This window comes from Anticarsia gemmatalis, chromosome Z (genome assembly GCF_050436995.1).
Source record: "Anticarsia gemmatalis isolate Benzon Research Colony breed Stoneville strain chromosome Z, ilAntGemm2 primary, whole genome shotgun sequence".
NCBI classification, from domain to species: Eukaryota; Metazoa; Arthropoda; class Insecta; order Lepidoptera; family Erebidae; genus Anticarsia; species Anticarsia gemmatalis.
The window spans coordinates 12418532-12443468 of NC_134776.1; the positions used below are offsets into that span (position 1 = coordinate 12418532).

A 24937-nucleotide genomic window follows, 5' to 3' on the forward strand; every position below is an offset into this window, starting at 1 on the left:
AAATTACGATTTTCCATATTTTTCGTCGCGCATACGCTCACTCGTGAGAGTGTCGCACTCATAGGGAAAGTTTAAAGGCGTCTGGCGGATGAATGGCCCTTCGGATTGCTCTGTCCGCATACAAAGGGTCTTAAAATTATACCTAAAATAACATATAAAATTAACGCTTGTAACTATAACGTAGTTTACCTAATTTTTGAAACATTTAAGACGTCTGGCAGAAGTAATGGTCCACGGAAAGTGTCTGGCAATAGTCAATTTCAATTCTACATAGTATCATTAAAAACATATCTGAAAACCAACTTTGCTACTATGACGTAGATTGGGTCGTTTTTTACGCACCTTCACTCCGCGCTACCTCAGAAACGGCCCCGCTTTCAAGGTAGTGGATGTGCATACCTCTTAACAGACCCTTTATACTAACAATCCTCAAAATTTCAGCTTTGCTAAAATGACGTAGGTCTGGCAGCTCTGGGATCTTGGACTATTACATAAAGTCCATAAAGCTCCGACAACAGCGTTGCAGCGGATCGATAACGGACGAATGCTAACAAGTAATTCGAGGCTCCTAGTACAGTTTCCGTAGTGTAGTGGATATCACATCTGCCTTTCAGGCGGAAGGGCCCCGGTTCAATCCCGGGCGGAAACAGTGTCTTCTGCGCTTCCCTTTTTGTTGTGTATATTCCTAATTTTATTTATATTCTGTTAAGTTTTGGAATATTTGATCGAAGAGGTGTCATCATAAGTATCAGTTGTTGTGTAGATTACATGTTGTTGTTTCTACTAATATGCAAAAAACTTTTTTTACCACTATTTTCAAAAAAATATGCTGATAAACTTTTACTTGGTGAAAATTGCGAGGAAGTACAATTTTTCTTTGTCTTCAAATCGCCATCCAGTCATGAAGCTTATAATTTTATGACAAAGTGCAACGAAGGCTGGAGTTAATATAAAGAAGTTAAAAAAGTCGGAGAAAGAGAAAAGAGTTTACTTTATTGGTGAAAGACATATCCAAATCTGTTCAGTAAATTTTGAGCTTATTGTGAAATGAAAGACAGACGCGGCGTAGAGGTTTTATTTTATAATCTGCAGAGGTTGTAGGTGAAGAAATGAAACAGCATTCTAACCGCACAATATATATTATTAATGATATTACACAATAATTCAAATAGAGCTAGAAATGTGAAAAAGTTAACGTAGCAAGTGTTTCAACCACTAAGAAATACTGTAGGAAATATTGTAGGGCAATTTCAATTAAACTGATAATAAAGTGAAATCGTTAGACTTGTCAATCTCACGATATGAAACTTAATTAACAAGTTATCGACAATTTTAAATAAGAAATTCATACAGTTGCCTGTCATATAGCTTGTACAGAGTTTGAACGAATATAGTTCAGCATATAAGCAGATTATTTATTGCTAGAGCCGCAAAGTGATTGTACATTGTGTTGGCAATAAATGATAACAGGCTACTGCCCCAATCTATCCCTTTTCAATGCCACCCGAAATCAAATCATTCCGAAAAACTTTAGCAAGTCATCGACCTGTCTTGCTGCCCGTCACATTACGACATGGCATCACAACTGTTTTTCATTTCAATTCAGACCTACCTAACTTTGATTCTCTTGTGGAACTGACAAAATATTTCTTTTTTTAAGTACATCTCAGCGGTTAAAACACTTACAAACACCCAGATATGTAACTACAGATATATAAGTACATCATTCATTTATTATTTTATAACATTACTAACATTATTATGAAACAACGTATTAGTTTTTTTCTATATTAAGCTTTACTAATATTAAATTTGTTACAGAAAAGTAACGGTGCAAAATATTTTTTATAATAAATACTATGTAAAAATTGAGGTTACAATGTTATTTTAGGTACATTATTATTGCTTGGCAGTGCACTGGTTGACTATTACTAAGTATTTTGCTATGAAATACGGAAGAGAAGATTTTAAAGTTTTAGGACGATTACATAACTACGTATATTATTTTCGTACTCATTACGACTAGATTTTGGAATAGGGAGCAATTGAATTTGAATTTACTATTTCATAAAAATACTTAAACAAAGAAATAATTATTATCTAACACTATACTTGCCAGCTGTAACCAGCGTCTCAATGTCGGTAAATCAAAAATCGATATATTTTTACTAACGACATTTTCCATATAGTATTAGATAATAATTACGCATCACGAAATTTTAAAAGTTATAGCACAAATTAATCAAGTTCTGATTTAAAAATTACATTCTACAACAATCTTTTAATGGTGGCTTTTTTATTATAACGTAGCATTTATTTCAATTATTTAATATATATTTTCACACAATATGAGCATTAAATTATCTTATATTAGTTACTACTTCTAGCTTTTTTTAGATTTCATTTATTTTTCTTTAATAAATCCTATTTAATCTATATTAAAAGGATTTGAGTACTTTATTATGTAATTTTTAATACATTTACTTATTTAATAACTATTACATCATGTTCACTTAATGATTCATATTAATTTTCTGTTGGTGTCATTAATGTATTGTGCGGGCACTTATTTGAGGTTGAAAAATACATATAGTAGATTGCAGCAGTGAAAATAAAATTAAATTAAAAGAATGCAGAGGAAAATCTTTGCCAGAATTTTATCGGATTACTTTCGATAATTTGCAACATATTTCTATATTTTGGAATCTTGGATTCCAAACAACATAAGAACAATGTAACAAGCTGTTTCCAAAACTATAGTTGAAGTACATAGAACAGAGCCTCTTAGCGTTCAGTTATTGGGAGTATTAAGAGCTTGATTAGACAGTTTTTTATTCAGGCAGTTTCGTTAACTTAGCAATGTTATTATGTATATCTTAAAAACTCTTATACAACATATGACGTCATTATTGCTCTAATAATAATATTATCGACTGTATGCTGCTATGCAAAAATATATTATTATATATTTATCAAATCCATCGTTACATTTTGTTATTTGGCTACAAATATTTCATGTAAATAATGCTCTAATACATACTAGTTATATGTTGGTGTTAGCGTTGTGTCGGAAGACTACTGGCGTTAAGGTACCTGTTAATATTCAGCTGCTTATACACTGTGTTACTGATTCTATGAATGGCATTTTTTTATTTTTGACTGCACTGCACTTACGAGTTATATAGAAACTATCAAGATTATTTTATTTATATTACTGAGCAACGCCTCTAGCGTATAACGAAGGAACTTATTTTTAAGTTCACTGCGGAAACGTTTGGCTAACATTAGTTCGGTTAACTGGTTGGACAAAAAACACTGAACGTTTGTTGTGCTGCCCGTGTAGCCACTGCTACGCTTCGTAGACGCTCTACACCTCGTAGTCGCAACGTCTACGCTGCGGATTCGTTTATTGATCTTCTTAATGTTGTAGACTAATCACTTGGTAGTAAATAGAATGCAGAAACATAGTGTATAACGCAGAATTTTACTTAATCTTTAAATGCATCTATGTTTGCTAGCGAATAACTAGGCGTTATCAAATATTGCTTTATATTATAAATACTGTATATACGTGTATAATGATATTTCATAAATATGGAAGTGCTTTTGTTCAATAGCAACGGTTGTTCCACGGTTGTGATGTGCTAACACTCTGTCATATAAGGATTTTCATCGACCATCATAAAACTGTTAGTATAATATTATTTGTATTTTTTTCTTTTATAATCGCTTATCATCAATTATCTTCTTTTTTAATTTTTCCTTTAAAATCAGTGAGGCAATCACAGAAATTATTTGACCTTTATGTACTCACGGTAATATCGAGTGCAGGTAATCGCGCTATAAGATATTCGTTTAAAGTTACCCCAAAGACATCTGTTTAAAAGTAAAAGCATAAATCTTGAGGACTTGTTATATCACTTTCAGAAGTTCTGTAAAGCTTGTCCAATAAATAAATCGACTAAGACTAAATGACTAAACGGGTCTCTTTCACGATGAGAATTGAAAGTTACGTTACCTTATTTATTTGTTGTCTGAGGTTTCGATCGAGCTATACCGAGCATAGCAGTTAATTACGATTTATTATGACTCAGCTGTGTCTTGGTATGAAAGACCCGTTTAGTAATATAGTATTATGTTTACAAACTGCGAAAGTTTAAAAACTTTGATAACTCGATTTATATAACATTTGTCACAATATTTGGCTCAACAAACCAACATACAGGATTTCGTTCAATTGCTTTTCTAGTTCCTTATCATTTTTTCCTTGCCAGCATCACGATAATAATAACAAATATTATATACATGCTAATCTTTTTATTGCTTGTGAATGCGTGCGTCGTATATTACCTAATAAATAATGAATCTAGCTTACCTACCTAAAATATTCTCAAGCTCTTAACAATATAAGATTTTGCTTAATAAATAATTTTCTATAATATATAAAATTTATTTTATACTTAAAACATTGTTCATTATAAAAAAGAACACTGCTACTGGGCAATGTAGACACTGCTGCTTGTCATTTCATTTACGTCTTTAGATCGTAGTCACAAAAATCTAATTTTGTATGACGATAGTGGAAGACTATGGTAAGCAACTGTACTCTCAATCTTTAAAACGGAATTCCTTAAAAGATCGATATTGTTTATTTATGAGCGTATTTCGCTATCGGTGGCTGTACACAGGTAAAGAACAGACAGTATTGGATGTTCTTGTACCTGTACCGTACCTTCAAATGTAACCATGGTTTAAAATAAATTGTCTAAACAAATTGACGTTCTCCCTTGAATAAAAGTGGACCCATGTTCAATTTCATCATTGTAAAATAGACTATAATATGTATAATTTAAGATCGTAACTCAACTGACAAGCTGTGGTAGGTATGTTTTATAATGAGCAATGTCGTTTATTAGCAACATAAATGCTTCTGCCTGTTTTATTTTCCTTTGTAGGAAATATTTGTGAATTCGTTTTTTATAACTTTTGACTAATCTAGCTTTTCACTAACATCCCAAAATAGCAGTTCCGACTACTCTTTAATATTATAGCATATATTATAGCAAGCGCTGAGATAAACATTTACAGCGAATCGTGGCAAGCTTAAAGCCCGTTCAAAAGACATGTTGATCGCGCATTTCGATAACGCGCATATACAACTATAAATATTTTATTTAACGCCCGTATGCATATGTACGGCTTGAAAAAAATGATTGTGGTGGTAAAGGTGCGTTATCGATCTTGTGAACAGGCTCTTATGGTGCGTGCACACTGTATAATCTTGACGTGTTAAAAAGCAATGTTTTATATCAAACTTACATAAAAGTATTATGGCTTGCTATATTATACAATGCGTATACCTTTAAACGCGACCAAATTTTTTTAATGTTAAAAAGCACATACAAGGTATAATATGTAAATTAAATATATGTTTATATAAATAATAATAGCTCCTTTATGCTATAAATTAAAGCGTAGTCTGAACTGCAGCTAACACTAAGCTATTCGATAGATATATCAAAAACTAAAGTTAATTAGGATATATCCTATCAACAGTTAACTAAAAGGAGCATACATCAGCGTCTTGCGGCTTGAAACCGCTCCTTATTTCAATACAAAACTTCTATAACTTATAAACTGCTTTTGAAATAAAGTCGACGTCGCCAAGTCGCAAGCCGATGAATTTGGAATGAAAACTCCTCACTCACATAATTTGGCCAACATTTCAACACATGGTCTAATTTCGAATTAACAATTTAACAACTAGCATAGTGAGATCAAATAACCTTAAAATATGTTATAGCTGCTTTTAAAAAATAATTAGATATAATAAAATATTAGCTACCTAAATCGTTTTGATAAAAAAGCTACGAATATTAGTCACTCAATAATAAACTAAGTAATAATAGTAGTTTTTTTAACGATATTAACGAATTCATACACTAATAGTTTAAATATTTTAAATGTAAAATCATGAATAATACTTGAAAGTTATAAACCAATATAATATTATTTATGTAATGAATAATGCCTAGTTCACATTATTTTCCTTTTTATGTTATTATAGACATGTACCTAATAGGATGCAAGATTCTTTGTTAGTTGATTTTTACTCAGCATCTTCGCAGAGGCATCACTGGTCTGCGTTGGGCTATGTGTACTTCATTTTATGATTCGCATAGAAGGACACACTGTCGTTATTAAAATCAATAAAAATCCGAGTCGATCATAACCCGTTTCGATAATTCCAATATCCATTGCTCATTTGGATCATAACAAAAGATATTTAAATATTGTGAACCAGGCATTACTTTCTTCATTGATTCTTAGAGTTGATACAAATCTACGGCGTTATTCGGTATTTTAGTTGTTGAAGACTGGCGCACGTTGACGCCGGTCTTCTCCGCGGATCAGACGTGTGTGAAACTGGCGTGGACAGCATCTTCCTGGGAGATCTGAGTGCCCGACGTGAAGTACTGAAAAGTAGAGTAAGGGAATATTATAGAAACTTTAAAAATGTTTTTGTAATAAAACGCAGTTAAAGGAAGTTTAAAAGGTATGATTGACTTGTGTGCAATATTTGAGAAAACAATTGTGTTAGTATAAATGTATCATTAGAGTTTTTGTATATTATTATGATCAAATGTTACATTGCAGTAGACAAAGAATTGACGCAGGTTGTTCACTGGAGTTAAAAATTAGTTCGAGGGACTCTCGCATGCGGGTTACTCATGTGATTTCTTTCAACGAAATGCTTGATGTTATTCGGAAATATTTGATGGATTTTATAGGACACACGGTAGGTATAGGTTTAAACAGTGAGAGGAGATAATAGCCGTTTTAATTCTGGCTTAAAATGTTGATGAAATTATTAAAATAAGGCTTCTGGGGTCACGTCACACTGGTAGCAAATATTCTTTGCTTAACTTACGTAGATTTAATATTGTCTAATATATCTTGCGATGTACATGTCCCAATATTTCCCTTCCTAGGAGGAAGTCATTGTACTGAACACAAAATAAAAATAAATTAACACCAATTTATAAAAATAAAACGAATTATAACTGTTTTAGTTATATTATATCTGATATTGTATATGACTGATTGATGGAGTGACTAATTAAAAGGTTCGACACTTACATGTTGTCACGTCAGTACCCATTTCATATCACCCTTAACATTTTACTATCATGATGTTATTTTACTCATATAAGCGCTTCACAAATTAGATTTTTTGATGAAGCCTAAAGCCTTTTTCCTAAGCCTTTACTTTGCTCTTAAAGTCCTAAGTCATTTGGATGTCTCAGACAAACACAGTACGAAACCAATTACTGCGAATCAATTAGTGAGAAACTATTAAAAGCGTTAGTGTGCCATTTAATAAATTACTTTACCTGTTTTCAAAACCACAAGTATGTTTTAAAATCAAAGCAAACCTTATTAAATTAATTTTCATGATATCATTCATTAGCTGTAAGTATAAAATATGACAATATTTACACAACTCCGGCGATGTGGTCGGTATAATTTTAATGTCATTAGCGACCTTTGATACGCTAATAATTAAATTGTTTGTAAATATCATTATGGAACATTTCAATTTGATAGCAGTTTAAACGAAATATTTAATTTACAGATTGCACTTCAATGTGCCGACACAAACATTTGTTGAGTGAAGCCGCGTAATTTCGAAACTGATATTTAAATTCTGATTTATTAGTTTGTTTGATGGCTTTTAATATTTATTGTGTAAATGGGTGGAATATGTAAATAAACTGTTTCAAAGTTTGAATACTGACCCCGGCGAAAGCAGCGCCGTTCCATCCCAGTCGTTCGTGATCGCTTTGCGTGCGTTGTGGCGGCGTCTTTCGATCGGTACGGGAAGCAAGTCGTGCTTTTGCCCGTAGAGCAGCTCGAAGTGGCACGTTAGCGCGTGCTGCCTCTGCGCGACCGTGTTGACAGAACTCGATCAACGCGACGCCCAGTGCCAGAGCCAACCCGCCCACCAGCACGTAGAATATCCCCGCCACTTGGCTCAGGGTCATCTCTGTGATCGTCGTCTCCTGTAACGTGTATCAACAAACATTTCATATACTTAAGTATTAAAGTTTTATACATCTTGCTTCATTAACACAACGTAACCTCTCAATTTTATTTGTTACTTACTTATAACAATAGCCAAATGAAAATAATTTGATCCAAACCTACTTCGCTAGGCGTTTGTACCTAATTGTAATTAATTTAATTAACTTTCAAAGCCGACATATCTCGTTTCGCTCATTTGCTCATAGAAATTAGCTGCCTATAAAATTACTAATTAGAATCTAAAATCTTACTTCATCTTTCATCATGTCACAATCTGGTTTCTTGTTGTAAGTAATCCATTTGCGCCAAAGCTTGGTGATTACGCCGGCCTTTTTCAAATTCACGATCGCCAAATTTATCGCTTCCCTGGAAAGTAGTCCCAAATTTAACCCAAAATAATGCTACAAATATACCGTACGTATCCCACATTTATTTCTGAATCTAAAACTGATTTAACGATATTGACTAGCGATTCAATCAAATGAGAAAATAAAACGAACGATAAAATAAAATGAATACGGCTTCTCCAACATTATGATTACTTAATATTAAGTAATAACCGAAGTTAAACATGAATCCGTGAAACTGAATCATTGAAGCAGTGAGCCGAAAATTGATTGCGACAATATATAAACATGGCGCTGTGGAAAGCACTTGTTATGATTTGACCTCGGGTGGAGTTTTGATCAACAACATAATTATGTCGCGATGGCTAAAAGCCGTTAAGCTTGGGAAACAACACCGAGCCTGTAAGCAAAACTCCCTTCGTTCAATAAACTGGGCGGTATCTCCTCAATCACGGCGCGCCATAAAACCGACGTATCATATAAAATGTAAATTTTAACTTGTTGTCAAAAATCACGTCCGCCAAATCGTGTACCATAAAAATGGGTAGTATAAATTCGAAACGTGGAGTGCATCGCCTTCCCAACTGACGGGCACCATGTAAATTTACGACTTTTCAGTATTCCGCCGGGAATTACCGTATAGAGCTGAGATTCCAAATAGATAGTAGGAGCTCTTGTCGGTAAGGGAAATTTACACAGAGTTTGTGTTCATCCCCTAACGTACTTGCGCGTCATAGTTCCAACTTATATTTTTTTATTTACGATTTGTGCGCTTATGAATTTGAAAGAGTAATTTCTTTCTTTGTGCATTGGGTTGTTTTTGCAGTACAAAATTATTTCAACTAACCAAATTACTATCTGATTATGAGAATAATTTTGCAAGGTGTGTAGATATTGAATTCGACTTAACGTTCAATATCAGATTAACAATGTATGTACAAAACTTTTGCTCATAATTAAGTTAACTTTATAAGGTAAGCTGAAAACTTCGTCATGTATTTACATGTCTCAACGGCAAAGTTTTCAAATTAGCGTATTATTGCTCTGAAATTTTGAATACCTGTGTTCAATTTTATCATGTTTTAATTAAGTTGGTATACGCGACTAATATTTATATTATAAAGAATTGTAACTTAAATCTCATTAGAACACATAAGTTCGTAGACTTAATGACTTTGGTTCACTCTCTTTTAATTAACTATCATACAAAATGCAACCCTAATAAGTTAACAGAGTTACGACGAAAGGTTAGTTTCTTTTCAATCTAGTATTAATACTTTGAAGTCATTGATGGTACAACCTTGGTATCACAAACATTAAAGCGTTTTCTCTTTTCTCACTCTGATTTATTTGGCCGTCTGAAATCCTTTTCATATTTATTTACGGAAAACTGAAAGGTCCCGTTGGTATTCATTTATTTTTCAAAGGCCACCGTTTGTAGTTCGATTCGTTGCTTCGAAGGCCAATACAGCTCGGCTGGTTGGTCAAAGCATATGTTGACACCAGAACTTGGGACGCCGCGCCGGGTGTCGAATATTTGCACTTGTCTTTTTTAAATAAACGCCAGTTTTTAACAGTTCGGTGGTCAATTAACACAATACAATTATTCGTACGTAAAAATGACGCCTCTATATTTATTTTGTTGAATAAATTGACACCTTCCATAAAATGAATTGGTTTGTTTGCGTTAAACGTATTATTTTTAATTTAATCGGGCTTTCGAAGTGATTGTGGCACCGATTCGGGCATTTTAAATTATACTTTGAAAGTTAAACTTAATAATGAGTCTGTAATTGTACGGCACGGAATCGAAAATGTGTGAAGTAAGTTGAAACTGTGGACATGTTATTTAAGATAAAATGTTGAATTCCTTTTTCATTTTGAAGTCTTATTTTAAATTATTCTCAAACAATTCTAACTAAATCTCGGCTAACAATTTTGATCTCAGCTTAGAGTAGTGCATGTAGGATTTGATCATAGCCCTGCACTCACCGCGTTAGTAAAAGCCTCATATTGTGCTAGAGTGGATAAGAATTAATACAATAGAACAAAGTGTCTGGCTTTATTCGAGTTAATCCTTTATTTTAACATCTGCTTTCACCTAACGTACTTCTATAATTTCGAGCTGTTCAGAATGGTATTACGGGTATAATTTTGCAGGTAATTTTCTTCTATTTCATTACAATTAGGTAGAATCTTCAAAATAAAAATGTGTATATACAAATGATATTATTTCTATATAAAATAATATCATTTGGACCATCAACTCTACTATCACTTACATTTTCTTATTTCAACAAAATATTATTTCAATTTTAGCAGACCGTCGATGCCCAGTTAATATTAGAGAACGGAATGCTGCAAACTTAATTTAAGCATAAAACGCGCGGCGTATTTCCAATAAACTTTCCGCGGGAAACTATGTGAGACGTTTGGATAATACTATGAAATTATTTTACCTGAGAGGGGATCCTTTAGCCGTGGCGATGGCGAAATTAACGTGCTTATATCGACAAACACGCGACGTGCCACAACCTTCACCGTCGCTTTCAGTATACTGAGTTAATATAGCCTCCTCGTTTACAATATGGTCATTCACGAAATTGTTTCGAGATCCCATGGTAATGCCCTGAAATAAACTGGAGTTAAAATCTAATCACACGAAGCTGGAAAAAATCTTTGCGAGATCCTTTAAAGAAATGGTTTCAAGCTGATTTGGTAAGGCGATTACGAACCACTTTGTTGTAAACTCGGTAACTGACGATTGAATTGCGTCTTCAGCGAATGCTTAAAGAACTATTATATTGTCTTTCAAACGACAGACATTCGAAACTTTTGATACGGTAGTGTTCATAATTAGTTGTAGCGTCCTATGTGTGTAGTTAAAGGTTTATATTATGTATTACTGAATCTTATGGTTGAAACCATTTCAATAAAGTTACTTTTCCAAGACTAATTGTGCAACATTTTGTAAGCTCTATCTTAATATTCGTGCAAAAAACAGAAGATTAATAACAAAAATAAAACCACGTGGGCGCAGAGTACTTTACGTAAAATGTCCCATTAAACCACTCCTACACACTATTACAGTTTGGACGTTAGCTTTGTAGTACATATATTTAACGTTGACATTTCATTAAAACTAAGTAAATTAGTTGGTTGTGAACCATCACATTATTTCAGGATAGAGCAAAAAATATAATGTATTTTTAACGGGTTCCGATTTTTTTTTAATCGTGGAGTCACACGTGCGCTATTGCACACGACTATATCAGGAAAAACTCTGGAGCTAGTTCCCACATCGTGAGCTGTCTCTCGAGGCAATAATTCCCCTATTGGTCGTTTTGGTTGGACCACAATAATCATAAGCTTCTTGAGGCAACTCGTCATGTAAAATCCCGGCTTAGTATTCGTTTCTGAGATTGCTGTCATTATTTTACAAAAGACGAACATGTATATGACTAATGTTACAACAATAGCAATTTATACTGTCGACGAATGGATTGTAAATTGTATTGATAAGAATTAGAACCAATACCTACCAATAGATTGTGCGATACATAATTTTACTACACGATAGATTCTTTGACAACATTGGCATTCTCAGTGACAAACTTCATAGGTTCCCAACACAATATGAGGTGAAACAACGTCGCATCATGCTATGTCACAATATCCTGTACTTACACAAATATTTTACCGGATTTATTAAACAATATTTTACAATATAGACAAGAATTTTTCCAATATAAATTTTGGAACGCGTATTTGAAATCGAATCTCAGTTTTATTGAATATTTTTAGTAACAAATTGAGAACGAAAAATACCTAAAGCATTCGCAATAACGATATAATTTATGATGAGGAAATGTAAAAAGAAATCCGGAATCCGGTCCGTATTGATTGGACTAGTCTGGGAAATATTAATACTCGGATTTGCATCTCATAGCTGTTACTAATACGATTAATTAATTAATTAATGACCTGTTGATCGTTAATTCGTAGAAAAAGAATGCTCCAATAAACTTTGATACAAATCAACGGTAACACCTGTTGAGATATTGCTGGAGAATCATAACGGTCTATTTCAGCCAGCCTTTTGGGTATTATAAATTGAGGGAACGAATATCATGCCTATCTACAGTATGATATAAAATTTTGTTCAATTCGCTTCAGCAGATTGCCTTAACAAGTTCTGCTTGTTACCTGTATCTTGTAAAATTGCATGTGGTTCTTACTTCGGTATATGCAACGTTTGGTGCGAGGCTGAGTGATTGCGTCGGCTCTGCAATGCGCTCCACTATGAGATAAGCCGCCAAATTAGCGGTGTACGAACACACTAGGATGAGAGCAAAGAACCACCAAACTGTGCCAACAATCCTCCCTGAGAGAGACCTGTGGAAAAGCGAACTAATATTGTATTATGCACTCCAAATTAAAGCAAATATTCGTGAATAATCATAAATTTTTAGAACTATTTATTTTATCCAACAAAGTTTTTTTTACGTTGCTATTCTCGACCTGTAGTTTCCACCTCATAACCAAATAACACTCTCATTAAAATGCGATCTTACTAATTCAAGTAGAAAAGCATTGAATTAAAATCAGCACTGTTATATTTTATACTGTAATGTCCTTTAATGATAAATGATTAGATTACCCAACAAAATAACTAGACCTAATTCTGAGGTACACGCGAAATCAGGAGGCTCGTAAACTTAGATGAACGATAAAGGTTTTATGTTTTTGTCTAGCACGTCCCCGTTAACGACAAATTCTGGTTTTACATTCGGGTGCACGAATAGATAACTGTTGACGGTCGCTAATCCGATGGAATGCTACATAAAAATGTTTGTTACGTAAATTGAAGGCTTGAGAGAATTTCAACGTTTGTAAACAATTTTTTGTGCAACGGTGACATATTTATTTGCTCTTGTTTTATGTGGCATTCGGAAAGCAATATAAGTAATAGAATAAAAATATACAATTTTCAGTTTTTCGCATCTAACACCACATATTAAAATACTTTTGGGAAACTATAACTTGTTGTTGCGTCCGTTTCTTCTTAGTCTATAAAAAAAAAAACAAAAAAGAAAGCTGTAAACGCAGTTGGTATATAATATGAAAATTTTTTCAAGAATTCTCCATTGCACCGCGGATGTCTAGATCTGAACCCATAGGTTCCAATGAAGTTTTCAAGATTCCACCATGATTGCTTTCATTGTAATTAACTTTCTCCCTTTTAGTCATACATATCGCTTTTATGAAAGAGTTTTGGTTAGATAAAAAAATATCGAATAATAAAAGTATCAAAAACAACTTCAAAAACACTGACAAGCAATGACCAAACTGTGTATAGAAATAAGCCTCAGTCGCATTAAAACTGTCTTACACTAATTTATAATGTTACCGATTCACTGCAAATTTCTTTAAATATCTCAAACCAATTACACCTATTGAACCTAGGAATACGATTACAGTGCACTTATAAAACGTGCTTATAATGCACAAGTATCGTTCCAAGCGATTCCCATTTTATTTTTACAATTTACAACAGCTTTTCTCGAAAAGATCTTGAATTGACACTTTCAAAGCTGAATGTTGGGTCTGACTTCAGCAGACGGAAGATCAAAAGATATGTAAAATATAGACACGGGGTGTTAAAATAACTGCAACCAGTGCAGGTACGTTTTATTTTCTTTTTCCCGTTTGATTGAGGACGTATGCGGCAAAAGCTTTTGGTTATACTTGTTACTTGCTCCTTTGAATAGTATGCGAGTGGTTGATGCTGAATTCAAATGAAACAGGTTTTATATTACCTACAGTATATTGTGCTATCTACAACTATTTAGTTTTATTAAAATATACGGATCAATAGCAGCCGCCTTAGATACGATTCAAAGACAATGATATGCATTCATTTAGAAGAATATTACCCTATTCTTGGTTTCAAATTTGATTCTAGATACATAGATTCTGATAACAATTCATGAATTCTGAATTCATTTGCACTACTGCAATTAAGACTGAATTCGAGCAAAGCTTGCCATTTACCAAGTTTCTATTGCAAATCCCGTTAGGAATAATTTAATGAGGTACAATAGAAATCCTTTAGACTATCTCATGTAATTGGGAAGATACTCTAGGTACTTGTGTGATACAAGACAATAGTGTTAAATAGTTTCACACCTTTATTTAGAAATCACAACAAAACACATAACAACTCATACATTCTTTAATTATGTAATATCTTTCTTCATTTCGTTCAAATTAAAATAATAACTAGGTAACATTTTAACATAATTAAAATAGATCTGCTTCCTACGTTAGTTTGCAGATGTTACGTTTTATTTTATGAAAAATATAATGCACTTTCTTAATTATTCGCTCCTGCTCGCACATAAATTCAAAGTAAATGGTGGAAATTAAAGCAATATTCTAATCTTAGCGGTAACAGGAGCGAAGTGGATGGCCCAAGCCGTGGAGATATTAAACGTTTTGCTCACCTCATCACATATTTGTTTATGTAAACGTCTTGAATGATTTTTGAAAACAAAACGAATTTTGGAACAGAAGGAAATGTTTGAACTTTTTTCCACTTATTTACCATCGTAAAGGACGAACCACAAAAAGCAAGCTAAATAAAAAATCTAATTTTCATAAATGTACGCGAGTACATAATCGCGAGATCCATATGGTCATAATTTATAACCAACTCTCGTGAGGGAGCGGAGAGAAGTGCCTAATTTTATTACGAAGCAGCATCTCGCATCGGTAGACATAACAAGGTGATTATCGAGCCTCCTTTTTACCCAAACGTTCGCTTATACATAATATACTATCATATGTCCAAAGCTGCCGCAATTTAACACACGACATGGAATTTAATCTAGAATTCCATAGCTGGCCCGGCCCGTAATATTGACCGCATTACTTAAAATGCTCGAGCATTGGCAAGCGTCGTTGTTTTCCGTTTAGTTTTTTTATTCTTAAATATTCCTGAATTGTAATATATTGTGCAACTTTATAACGTACCTCGGCACCACATCGCTGCCTTGCTGCATAAAAGATCCGAGAGAAAACCAGAAGGAATTCCAGATGCTGAACTCGTTGTGTAAAATTATCTAAAAGAATGCACAACATTTTAAAGGAATTTTGGCATGAATTACATGCGTTGTTCACACGCTAGCTTACGAAATATTTACCTCGCTCGTGCTGCTTATTGCGTGATCCAGATGTGAGTCAGATATAGACACAGATTTCCATTCGTGAGGAGAAAATCTTGAGACTAGGAACAATACAATGCTGACTGCAAAGAAGCTGAATAACACACAGAGCTGCGAACAAAAATAATTACCGGAACATAGTATCATTGGACAAGGAATTGAAAATAATAGTTATAACGTGCACCCACAGTTAGTGTCGGTCTCATAATGTTTACTAATGGTCGTAGTTTGCGAGGTCTCATGTATTCACGTACGAAATTCTAAGCCCGCTATTTTGTTTGTATCACAAAATGAACTGCATACACCGTCGTGTGCTCTCATTAAGTAAAGATATCTTTGAACTGAAACTTGTTTGAGGCCTAATAGTGGTTTGGATATTTTGCTTACTCTTATGAGAGTTCGGTTAAAGAAATTTTAAATCAGTAGCTAGGTAGAAAAGTGAACAGTGTATTCAGCCCAAGAACTGTCATAAACATTCATATATACGAAATGAACATGGTTTTATCGGCGAATGTTTGGATACGCTTGGGGCGGCATGTGAAGTCAGTTGTTATGGAGATGGAGCAGCTAACTTTTGCTTACAACTCTGCTATGCGTGTTTCTTTACATCATGTTCGTTTGTTACATCATACTTAGATGGATTTCAACGCGGATTAAGTTGAGCAAAAGTAACATCATTGGCTGAGAAAGCAAAATTTAAAGACGTTTTATTTCCAAGAGAGTACTATTCCGTGGATAAATAAATATGTAGTACCTGTTGTTTGAATTATGTTGAAGCCTTTGATACTTCTATTATATTTCTCTGAATAACAAACCTAAAAATTGTTTTCCAATCTATTTTCGTCCTAGCTCTTTTAATCTCAGAACAACAAAGGCCTACAAAAACATCCTAAACTATCACACTCGACAATACACACGAAAATTAAACTGAAAAACATATTTCGCGTTTCACCGCACACAAATATGGCGTGTACTCACCCATATTTCTTTTGATAACGGCCGGAGGAAACTGAATGTATCGGATAACTGCTTCGGCGTTCTTGTGTAGGTGATAGGTGTGTCCACACTCAGGAAGGGTTCGCTGAAGTCGACTAATCGCTCGCGTTCAGGTGTTACATCGAGTGAAGTGACCGCGATATCAGCTTCCTGCGAGACATTCATTTGGTTATTTCAAGTGAAGGTTTTTGGTTGTGAATGTTTTAGTTTCCTTTTTAAATGATAGAGAAGAGAACTTGTTTTGTAGAGAATTGACTATTATTATATAAGTCAGATGTCTAAACAATTTATCACCTACAGTTACGATCATTTGTAAAATTAGCCATAAGGGAAAAAAAACATTAGGCGTGTCAGTTTTTAGCAATCACAAAGACAAACGTTCAGACGAGTTACATTTATTTTTATTTAAATGATAATAATTTGTCAGTGTTAATATTTGTCTTATTTATTTTTGTTTTTGAACCAAATTTTCCTTCAGTGTATTATCCGTAGGAAACTGCATTCTGTGTCGCATCGTGCATATGCATTAGTGCCCGCAACTGCGAGCGTTCAGTCAGATAAGAGGTTTGCTTTGCTAAGTGTTCTGAACTCTTCTTTCATGAGACACTGTTATAAAACGCTGAACACAAAGTACCTACCCATCAGCACTGCTCGCATTTGCCAGAAGTGCTGTTGGGTAAGTACTTTGTGGCCCCCTAGTTCAAATTAATAGGTTTCACAACTAATCTCTCCTGTTATTTACTTCATGGATTTTTCAACTACGAGTATGCCCGGATATTTTTATCGGCCGTGATAGACAACGCAATAGATTTAGTGATGGCAGGTTTAGCCACATGTTGCATGAAAAATTCACATACACATTTTTAATAAAAATATTTCATATAAATATAGGCCTCGAAAAAAATACATATCTAAAAATAACATTCCTGAACGACTCTACATTATTACAATTTCAGCAAACAAGATCATGTCATTTATTATTTAAACGACACTGTAAAACGTCTAATGAGAGGTAGCACTTGCAAAACATAATAACTTAATGCAACCAGGTACATTTCTGTCTCATATATGCAAGAGCCGTGGTTTGCAAATTTTAATCCTACATTTCAGTAAAATGTACCAGAATATTGCTCTGAGCTTGCATTATCAATATTATTACGTAAGTCTTTTAAATAAGAATATTCCCAAACTAACAAAACATTTTCACACATTGGTGTTATTACATTATACATACTTACAGTAATTTATGTAGTTGTGTTTGCGTTTTCCTCAAAGTACATAAAGCTACACCCGAGATAAGGGAAACTAAACCCCGCAAATATTTCATTAGACATTGAGACGAGCTATGAAATAACATGAAGCGCACACACGGGTAAGTCATATAGAGACAAAGAGATTAAGGGCGAACCTTCACTTGATATTAGATTTACCGTCAAATTTCTTCGTGTGGTTAAGCAAACGAGTTCGCAACGAAAGACGGGAGAGAGAGGGAGACAAACCTTTATAACTACAATAATACGTCTCAAACTCAATAAAACAAGGGCCTTTAGGTAACAGCCCGCCGAGCCCTTCGTGATTGAACCGAGACGAACTGTTAAGTAATGATACTAAGCCCGGGATAAGTAACTAGGAAATTTGGCAGGGCTTAAAATCTACGAACCACTTACGAAGGCTTACTTTACTGTCGTAGACAAGTATTAGAACATATTATGCATTTGTATGGATATGTATATCTACAAAATTAATAAAAAACAAAAGAAGCTGTAGAAAGTAAATCTCCAAAGTTTATTATTAACAAACCAGGAAGTATAACCACAGGGGTGGTCGAATAAATAAAGTTAGATAGTATCTAGTGCGAAGTGTGATCCGAGCGCCGCGGGCGTAAGTTACCCGCCGTTGCTTTCCTGCCGTTATTCATTACAGAAAGAAAAAAATCACGAAGCACGCCAGCCCAAAATCGTGGATTTGGATAAATGTGCAACACCGGCGCGCTACATTTTTTTCCGTGGCGTACGTCCATTTTCTCGGAGCCGCGCGCCGCGACAGCAAAAAGGGAACGAATAAAATTTTACTAGTCTACTGTGGGATAATGTTGAGACTCGACTTCATGAGTCCCGTTTGCAGTATATTCATACTTCACAGAGATTGGTTCCGAACAAAAAATCTATAGCATCCGCCGTCGTGCGATGTCGTTTCGTAAAATATCGAAGTTTCAATAAACTGCATCATTTTATCACGACAAGTAAATCTCTTTTAAACAAAGTTCAGTCTTTGTCGCGCAACGGTTAATGGGATTGGGATTTACTTTTTTTGCTACGTGCTTCCATTTTGAAATTCGAATTTTAATCCAGCGGTACATCTAGAGGTAGAGCGTGTCCTGTGTTATTTTTCTTGTTTACCGCCAAAACATTGGTCATAACGTAATACATCCCAGCGGCAGTCGTAAAGTTTGCGACTTCCACTGCGTTATTATATTACCGCAGTATATGTGTCATAATATTTCTATTAGCCAGACATCAACCGTCTCCTTTGTTTACCGTGTTAGTTAATATGATTTTGTCTTAAAGCTCTCTCACGCGAGTGAGCGAATGACAATAGAAAGGTTCTTATTATGTTATTTTTTGTGTTATTTTGATCCCACCGTATTCTAGTTTCTTTGTAACATAAGCAACTTTTTTGGCAAAACTTTTATTTGGCTATATATCAGATTTACGCGGAGGGCTGAGGATATCTCACAATGGAGTGTGATATTGTGACGTCACTCGCAGATGTTGGAATATTAAGATTACGTAATAAGATCTGCTAGATCAAATACTTGAATAGGTATGAAACAAGTAAGAAACCGTAGATTAATTAAAGTTAAGATCGAAACTATTATAAAATCTAATTTGTCAAAGAGAGTTTTAGTGGTGTCATGTGTTTAAAATAAATTTGCGTGAACGTGTAAGTTGTACGACTAAAACACACTTAAGCGACTAAGTAAACCGAGCTGTCTGTTTAGCAGTGAAAACTGTCTCGTCTTCTGTGTACATAATGTTAGTCACCTGTTTAACTGTTCTAGTTGTTTGCTCGAGATCTTCACTAGAGTACTAGATTACTGTATGTTTGTAGAACTGTTATAATAACTATTATCTGTATGCAATTATCCTGATAAGCTTTATGAGCATCATTTGAAAGACGAAATTAGTTTAAAGATTAAAAACGGAACGGTTTGAAAATAAAAACAGCGGGCTCCGTGGCACAGCGATTAAGCCACGCCCGCGCCACTACCAATGGTTCAAGAGATCGTCGGTTCAGTTCCCGCTCGGATCAACTATTTATGCAATCCAATAAATGTTGCTTCGGGACGAGTTTTACTTTGTGTCCGTTGTTTGTATGTTTGTAAATGTCCCCGCGTGACAAGAGCAATTTTTAGTTCGGGAGTTGTTTTAAAAAAAGCAACGAAAACATATGATGACTTAACCGCTCACAGACAAAAGAACAAAATTTTGACCTATACTTATCAGGAGGTAGCAAAACCAGCCGTAGAAAATAATTCATACAGTAGTATTCCCGTACTATAAGTTAACAGTCTTACCCCCGGTGTCTAAGGTACATTTAGCGGTAGTTTATCTATTCAATAGTGTCAAAACTCATATAAAAAAGCGCTATTGAATAGACAAACTACTAAATGTACTCAGAAACCGGGGATTAGGAGTACTTTGTACTAGTGTATGTACCCCTAATACAGTCACCAAAATTGTATATCCCTACCACAATCTCCTCACCAAGATCATTAGAACCAATGGAGTTTAAAAATGCATTAATTTATTCATTGACGTTATGTAAAGTGAAGGGGCGACGGTTGAGCCGATTTGAATCGTCTGCGATAATCCTTGCCTCTCACTTACGGTCTATTAAATGTGCTCATCTAAAGAGACCCGGCCTAAGGAGCCGTTTGTTATATGAAAATCCATTTTAGCGGCTCAATAAAATTATACGGGTTCTCAGAATTTTGACGTGACAATATCACGTTGACGTGTAAATAATTTCGTTGTGAGTTAATGAATTGAAGATTCCATTTGATTATTCTATCTATAGAATAAGTAGCTTTTAGTACCTAGAATCTGTGCCTCTTGTTGGCCAATTAAGTAAATATATATATTAATGTACAAAGATATAATGAAATCATACTTTACGTGAAATAAACACTAAGAGAAGTGTTTTTGGTAAAAATGTAGCCTCAATAGGAATCCTAATGAGAACAAGCGATACAATTGAATCGTTAACAAAGATCTTAACTTAGTCCATTCTTTTCATTTATAGGAATGTACTCAAGTTTATACACGCTATATACTCGAGTGTCAATAATCCAATAAACGTATATTTCTAAGTTTTTATAAAACAGAAGAAAAATATAATAATAATATTTTGTTTACAACATTTACTACTTAAAAAGTTTGTAGCACTCACCTTTCTCATAATATCCCCGACTACGCCGGTGTATATCTCCGGAGTAGCATCGTTCACGTATTTTCCTTCTTTCGATAACCTTATCTCATCTGAAATAATAAACTAAGTTAGCATTCAAGAGGAAAAGTTTGTAAGTCAACTATTATCGCCTGTTTAAAATATCTTGTCTCATCTTAAGGCCGGGACTCCACCAAAGCAGAGATGTGTGCGGTGTGCTGTGTGCTGTGCGAGAAGAGATGTTTTTCAGCTCGCGGGACTCCACCAAAGCGGAGATGTGTGCGGTGTGCTGTGTGCTGTGCGATAAAAGCGTGTGCTCGCGCGCACGGTAATAGCAAGATGGCCGGCCGGCGCGCGCGCGGGGTTCTGTGGGTTGCTAGCGGGCGAGAGGGGGGAGGGTGACATCGCTCACTGCACGCCGCTCACATCTCTCGTCTCCACTGCGCGTCGTCCGCGCACAGCTCACATCTCCGCTTCCATCGCGACATACAAATATTACACATCTCCGCACAGCGATCTCCACTGAAGCTGAGCGGAGAGGAGACGTGTCAATAACTCAATTCTATTGGTTGTTTAAAAAACATCTCCTCTCCGCTCGTCTCGTCTCCGCTTTGGTGGAGTCCCGGCCTTAAGCTTATTTCTAGTAGCAAAGTCTTTGAAATAACAAAAGCCAAAGCCGTGCCTCGCTTTGCTTTTTACACCTAATAAACACAAGTAAAACTAGAATCGTGGCTTTGAAAATAGGCCCAAATTGTGGAAAAGAAATTTTAAATGCAAACGTTTTTGGGATTTCCAACTACAATTTATACCACTGTAACAATACGCTGGCTCCTGAATTGAAACGTGTGAAATATAAATAAAAAACAGTATAATGCAATTGACGGCTTTGTCTGTGAAATTTTTATTCAGACAAATTGGATGAAAACTTATTTTATTGAAACATTTATGGCCACTCACGATTGTAGTGCATGAATTAATCTTGACGAATTGTTTGGACTTTTTACACAAATATGTACTAACATTTTATTCCCATTTTCTTGGAAATGAGGTCCATAAGATCCTTGCAGAATCCGAAGAACTCATCTTTTTGTCCGTATTCCACTTGTTTTTGCATTAAGTAAGGTTCTTGAAGAACAGATGTCATTATGTAAGTTCTGTTGGTCTCATAAGATGCTGGGGACCGAAGTTGAACGAATTTTGGCGAGGCAACTTGTAGTCCATGGGCATCACTCCAAGTGGCCACCTATAGGAAAATAAACGATATTACTTATATTTTCTCCACCATTTTAAACGAAAAGTGAATAATACTTTTACATGTTATAAAACAAAGTACATTAATAAATGTGTTTCATTATTGCGGTAGCCGCATAAAAATCAGAATGTTCATCCCATTTCACTGTCTCCACATTATTGTAAATAATGCGTGTATTCGTAATTTATGTCCTCCGATATTGAAAATATCAACGCGATATTAAGTACGACGTAATCCCTTATCATTGTTCAATAGTAACTATAGAAATGTATTTGTTACGTAATCATTTTTTTATTCATTGTATAATTGTAAATATATTGTTTTTCTTTCACTGTTAGTCATAGTATACACATGAACAATACCTAATATACCTAATATTAGAATTTTTACAAAAAATGTTCTTGGGGATTACGCGAGGGGCGTTGATCAGTGTTAATGCCTGGGCCTGGACCTGGGCTGTATAACATCACAAGTAAGTTTAAAACCCTAGTTTTTAGAAATCAATGGATCACATCAGAACAAGGTTCCACGTCAAAAACAAATTTTACAATTTCCAAGTACCAACTGGAAGAATGGGTCCAAAAGTTTATACGCATTGATTTATGGACGCCGAGAAATCATTAGTGAGCTTTGGAACAGAAGTAGGGCGAAATAAAGTTAAAATTAACCTTCGCCGAAAGTACCTGCTAACGGATGTGTAAAGTTTACTGTGAATTTAATAACGCTCATAAAATGGATCTGTTCTTGTTCACAGTTTGTTGTTATTGACATACGACCATATTGACTTATTTGAGAAAGATTTTGATACAATAAATATAAGGTGAACTTACTTTTAGCATTGCGCTTTGCACTGTCATTTCCACTACGTGTAGAGAAAAGTTGTGACGATGCCCTTCTTCGTTGAAAGAGATATTTCCTGTGAGGCCTTCAATATCCGTCTAAAATAAACATATTAGTAAAATACCACATTAAAAAAGTAATAAAAACAATATATCTGAAGAAAATGCGGTATCGTTTTATACCTTTTTGATCAACCTGGAAATTTTGTCACCATGTTCAAAAGGCACGACCCAGCTTTTCCCTGGATTGCAATCGATAACTTTGGTAGAGTTAGCTTGGCCAGCGGCACGTCTTAGAGCACTTCGAAACGCGTCGGGTTTCTTTCTCCAGAGTCTTCCCAGAGCATCCATAAGTACTTGCACGCCATCGTACATTAGCGCGGTCTCAGCCTGTGCCAAAATATATAACGTACTGAATTTTTAGAACTTAAAATTTTTCGATGATGTTAGCTATCTAATAAAACTTTTTAAGTGCTAAAATATAAAGTTCTCATGTCTTGCTCCTTTTTGTCTAGTCGTTATAGCACATAAAAAAATTAACATAGTTAATAATTACTCACGTTTCATTAGAGGTATATAGATAGTCTACGCAAAAACAATTTTAGTTTAGCTATGTCGCAATGTAGTCAAAACGTAAAATTATTATTTCAGTGGCAATTCAAAAGCAATCAAATGTTTATGTCAACTTATTTCACACAACGTGAGCGCTGCACAACAGTAAAATGATCAAGATAATTTGCTAACTTGTATGATGTATGTTCCGTACGAAGCATGTTAACAACTGTGATGAGTTAACTTTACTTCTGAACAATCCTCAGGAGCCGTTACCGAGTCGAAAAAGGCCTAAGTGTATTTACACAGAAAAGGGAGATCATATGGAATAATAATTTATGCAGGCGTACCCCACTCACTGTTTCATTAGGGCGTTCGTGAGTTAGTGAAATCTACATAAACGGGTTATTACTCCAAGTTAAAATTTTCTTCGGGATACGCCAGTTACAGCTCGTGTGCTTTATGTTGTGAGTCGAATATCATAAAATTTTCTCCATATTACATTCAAGTTTTAATATCCCTTGATATGACGTGAGTTGTGTGCCTTTTTATTCGAATATTTTTAATCTAAACTCCTCTACTGGCGGATGTTAGTATCAAATGCAAGTGATGGGGGAAGATCAACTAAGATAGTTGATCTTTCCTGTTTCTCTCAAAAGACGCCCGTTATTGAATTTCACTTGATATGTAGTTGGTAGTTTCGAAAACTAAGTAGCTAGGGAAAGTACATAGATCGGTCTCAGTTTTGCTTTTACTTTACAATTTTAAAGTAATTTAGTAACTTTTTAATGTTTCATATTGACGGAAAGAAGACGGAAAGAAACAATCACGATGTGGTATAACCTTACAGTTTATTGTAAGGTTAACCACATCGTGATTGTTTCTTTTTTGTAATTCTGTCTAAAATTTTCCAGAATTATTAAAAAATCAATTTACCTTTTTAAACATGACAATGTCTTCAAATTATAATTTAAATCGTATTTATTTTAACGTACTTTCAATTCTTTGGTGTATTATAAACAAGTATTAGGTATATAAATGCCGCACTCACAAAAAGCTTAGTAAAAGAAAATTTAATTCACGCTAAAAGATCTAAAGGGCAATAAAAATGCGGACACATCTCTTTTAGTTTTCTCAGTAATGGGCTAGAAGCAATTAAAAATAAGCCTTAATTGCTCATTGCCACACACA

At 34.6% G+C, this 24937-nt stretch overlaps 1 protein-coding gene across 1 annotated transcript in view; it reads right to left on the reverse strand.

Annotated features, from left to right (window-relative positions):
• Positions 1-1126: 1126 nt before the first annotated feature.
• Positions 1127-24937, reverse strand: part of LOC142986375 (glutamate receptor 1-like) — a 77549-nt gene continuing 53738 nt past the window's right edge. Inside the window, exons 7-18 of the mRNA XM_076134844.1 lie at positions 23378-23584; positions 23186-23293; positions 22124-22346; positions 21107-21195; positions 16637-16804; positions 15638-15769; positions 15468-15556; positions 12671-12827; positions 10892-11061; positions 8337-8451; positions 7800-8063; positions 1127-6476 (exon numbers count right to left, since the gene is read on the reverse strand). Coding sequence (XP_075990959.1) covers positions 6411-6476; positions 7800-8063; positions 8337-8451; positions 10892-11061; positions 12671-12827; positions 15468-15556; positions 15638-15769; positions 16637-16804; positions 21107-21195; positions 22124-22346; positions 23186-23293; positions 23378-23584 — 1788 coding nt within the window. The 3' untranslated portion in view covers positions 1127-6410. The remainder of the gene's footprint in view (positions 6477-7799; positions 8064-8336; positions 8452-10891; positions 11062-12670; positions 12828-15467; positions 15557-15637; positions 15770-16636; positions 16805-21106; positions 21196-22123; positions 22347-23185; positions 23294-23377; positions 23585-24937) is intronic.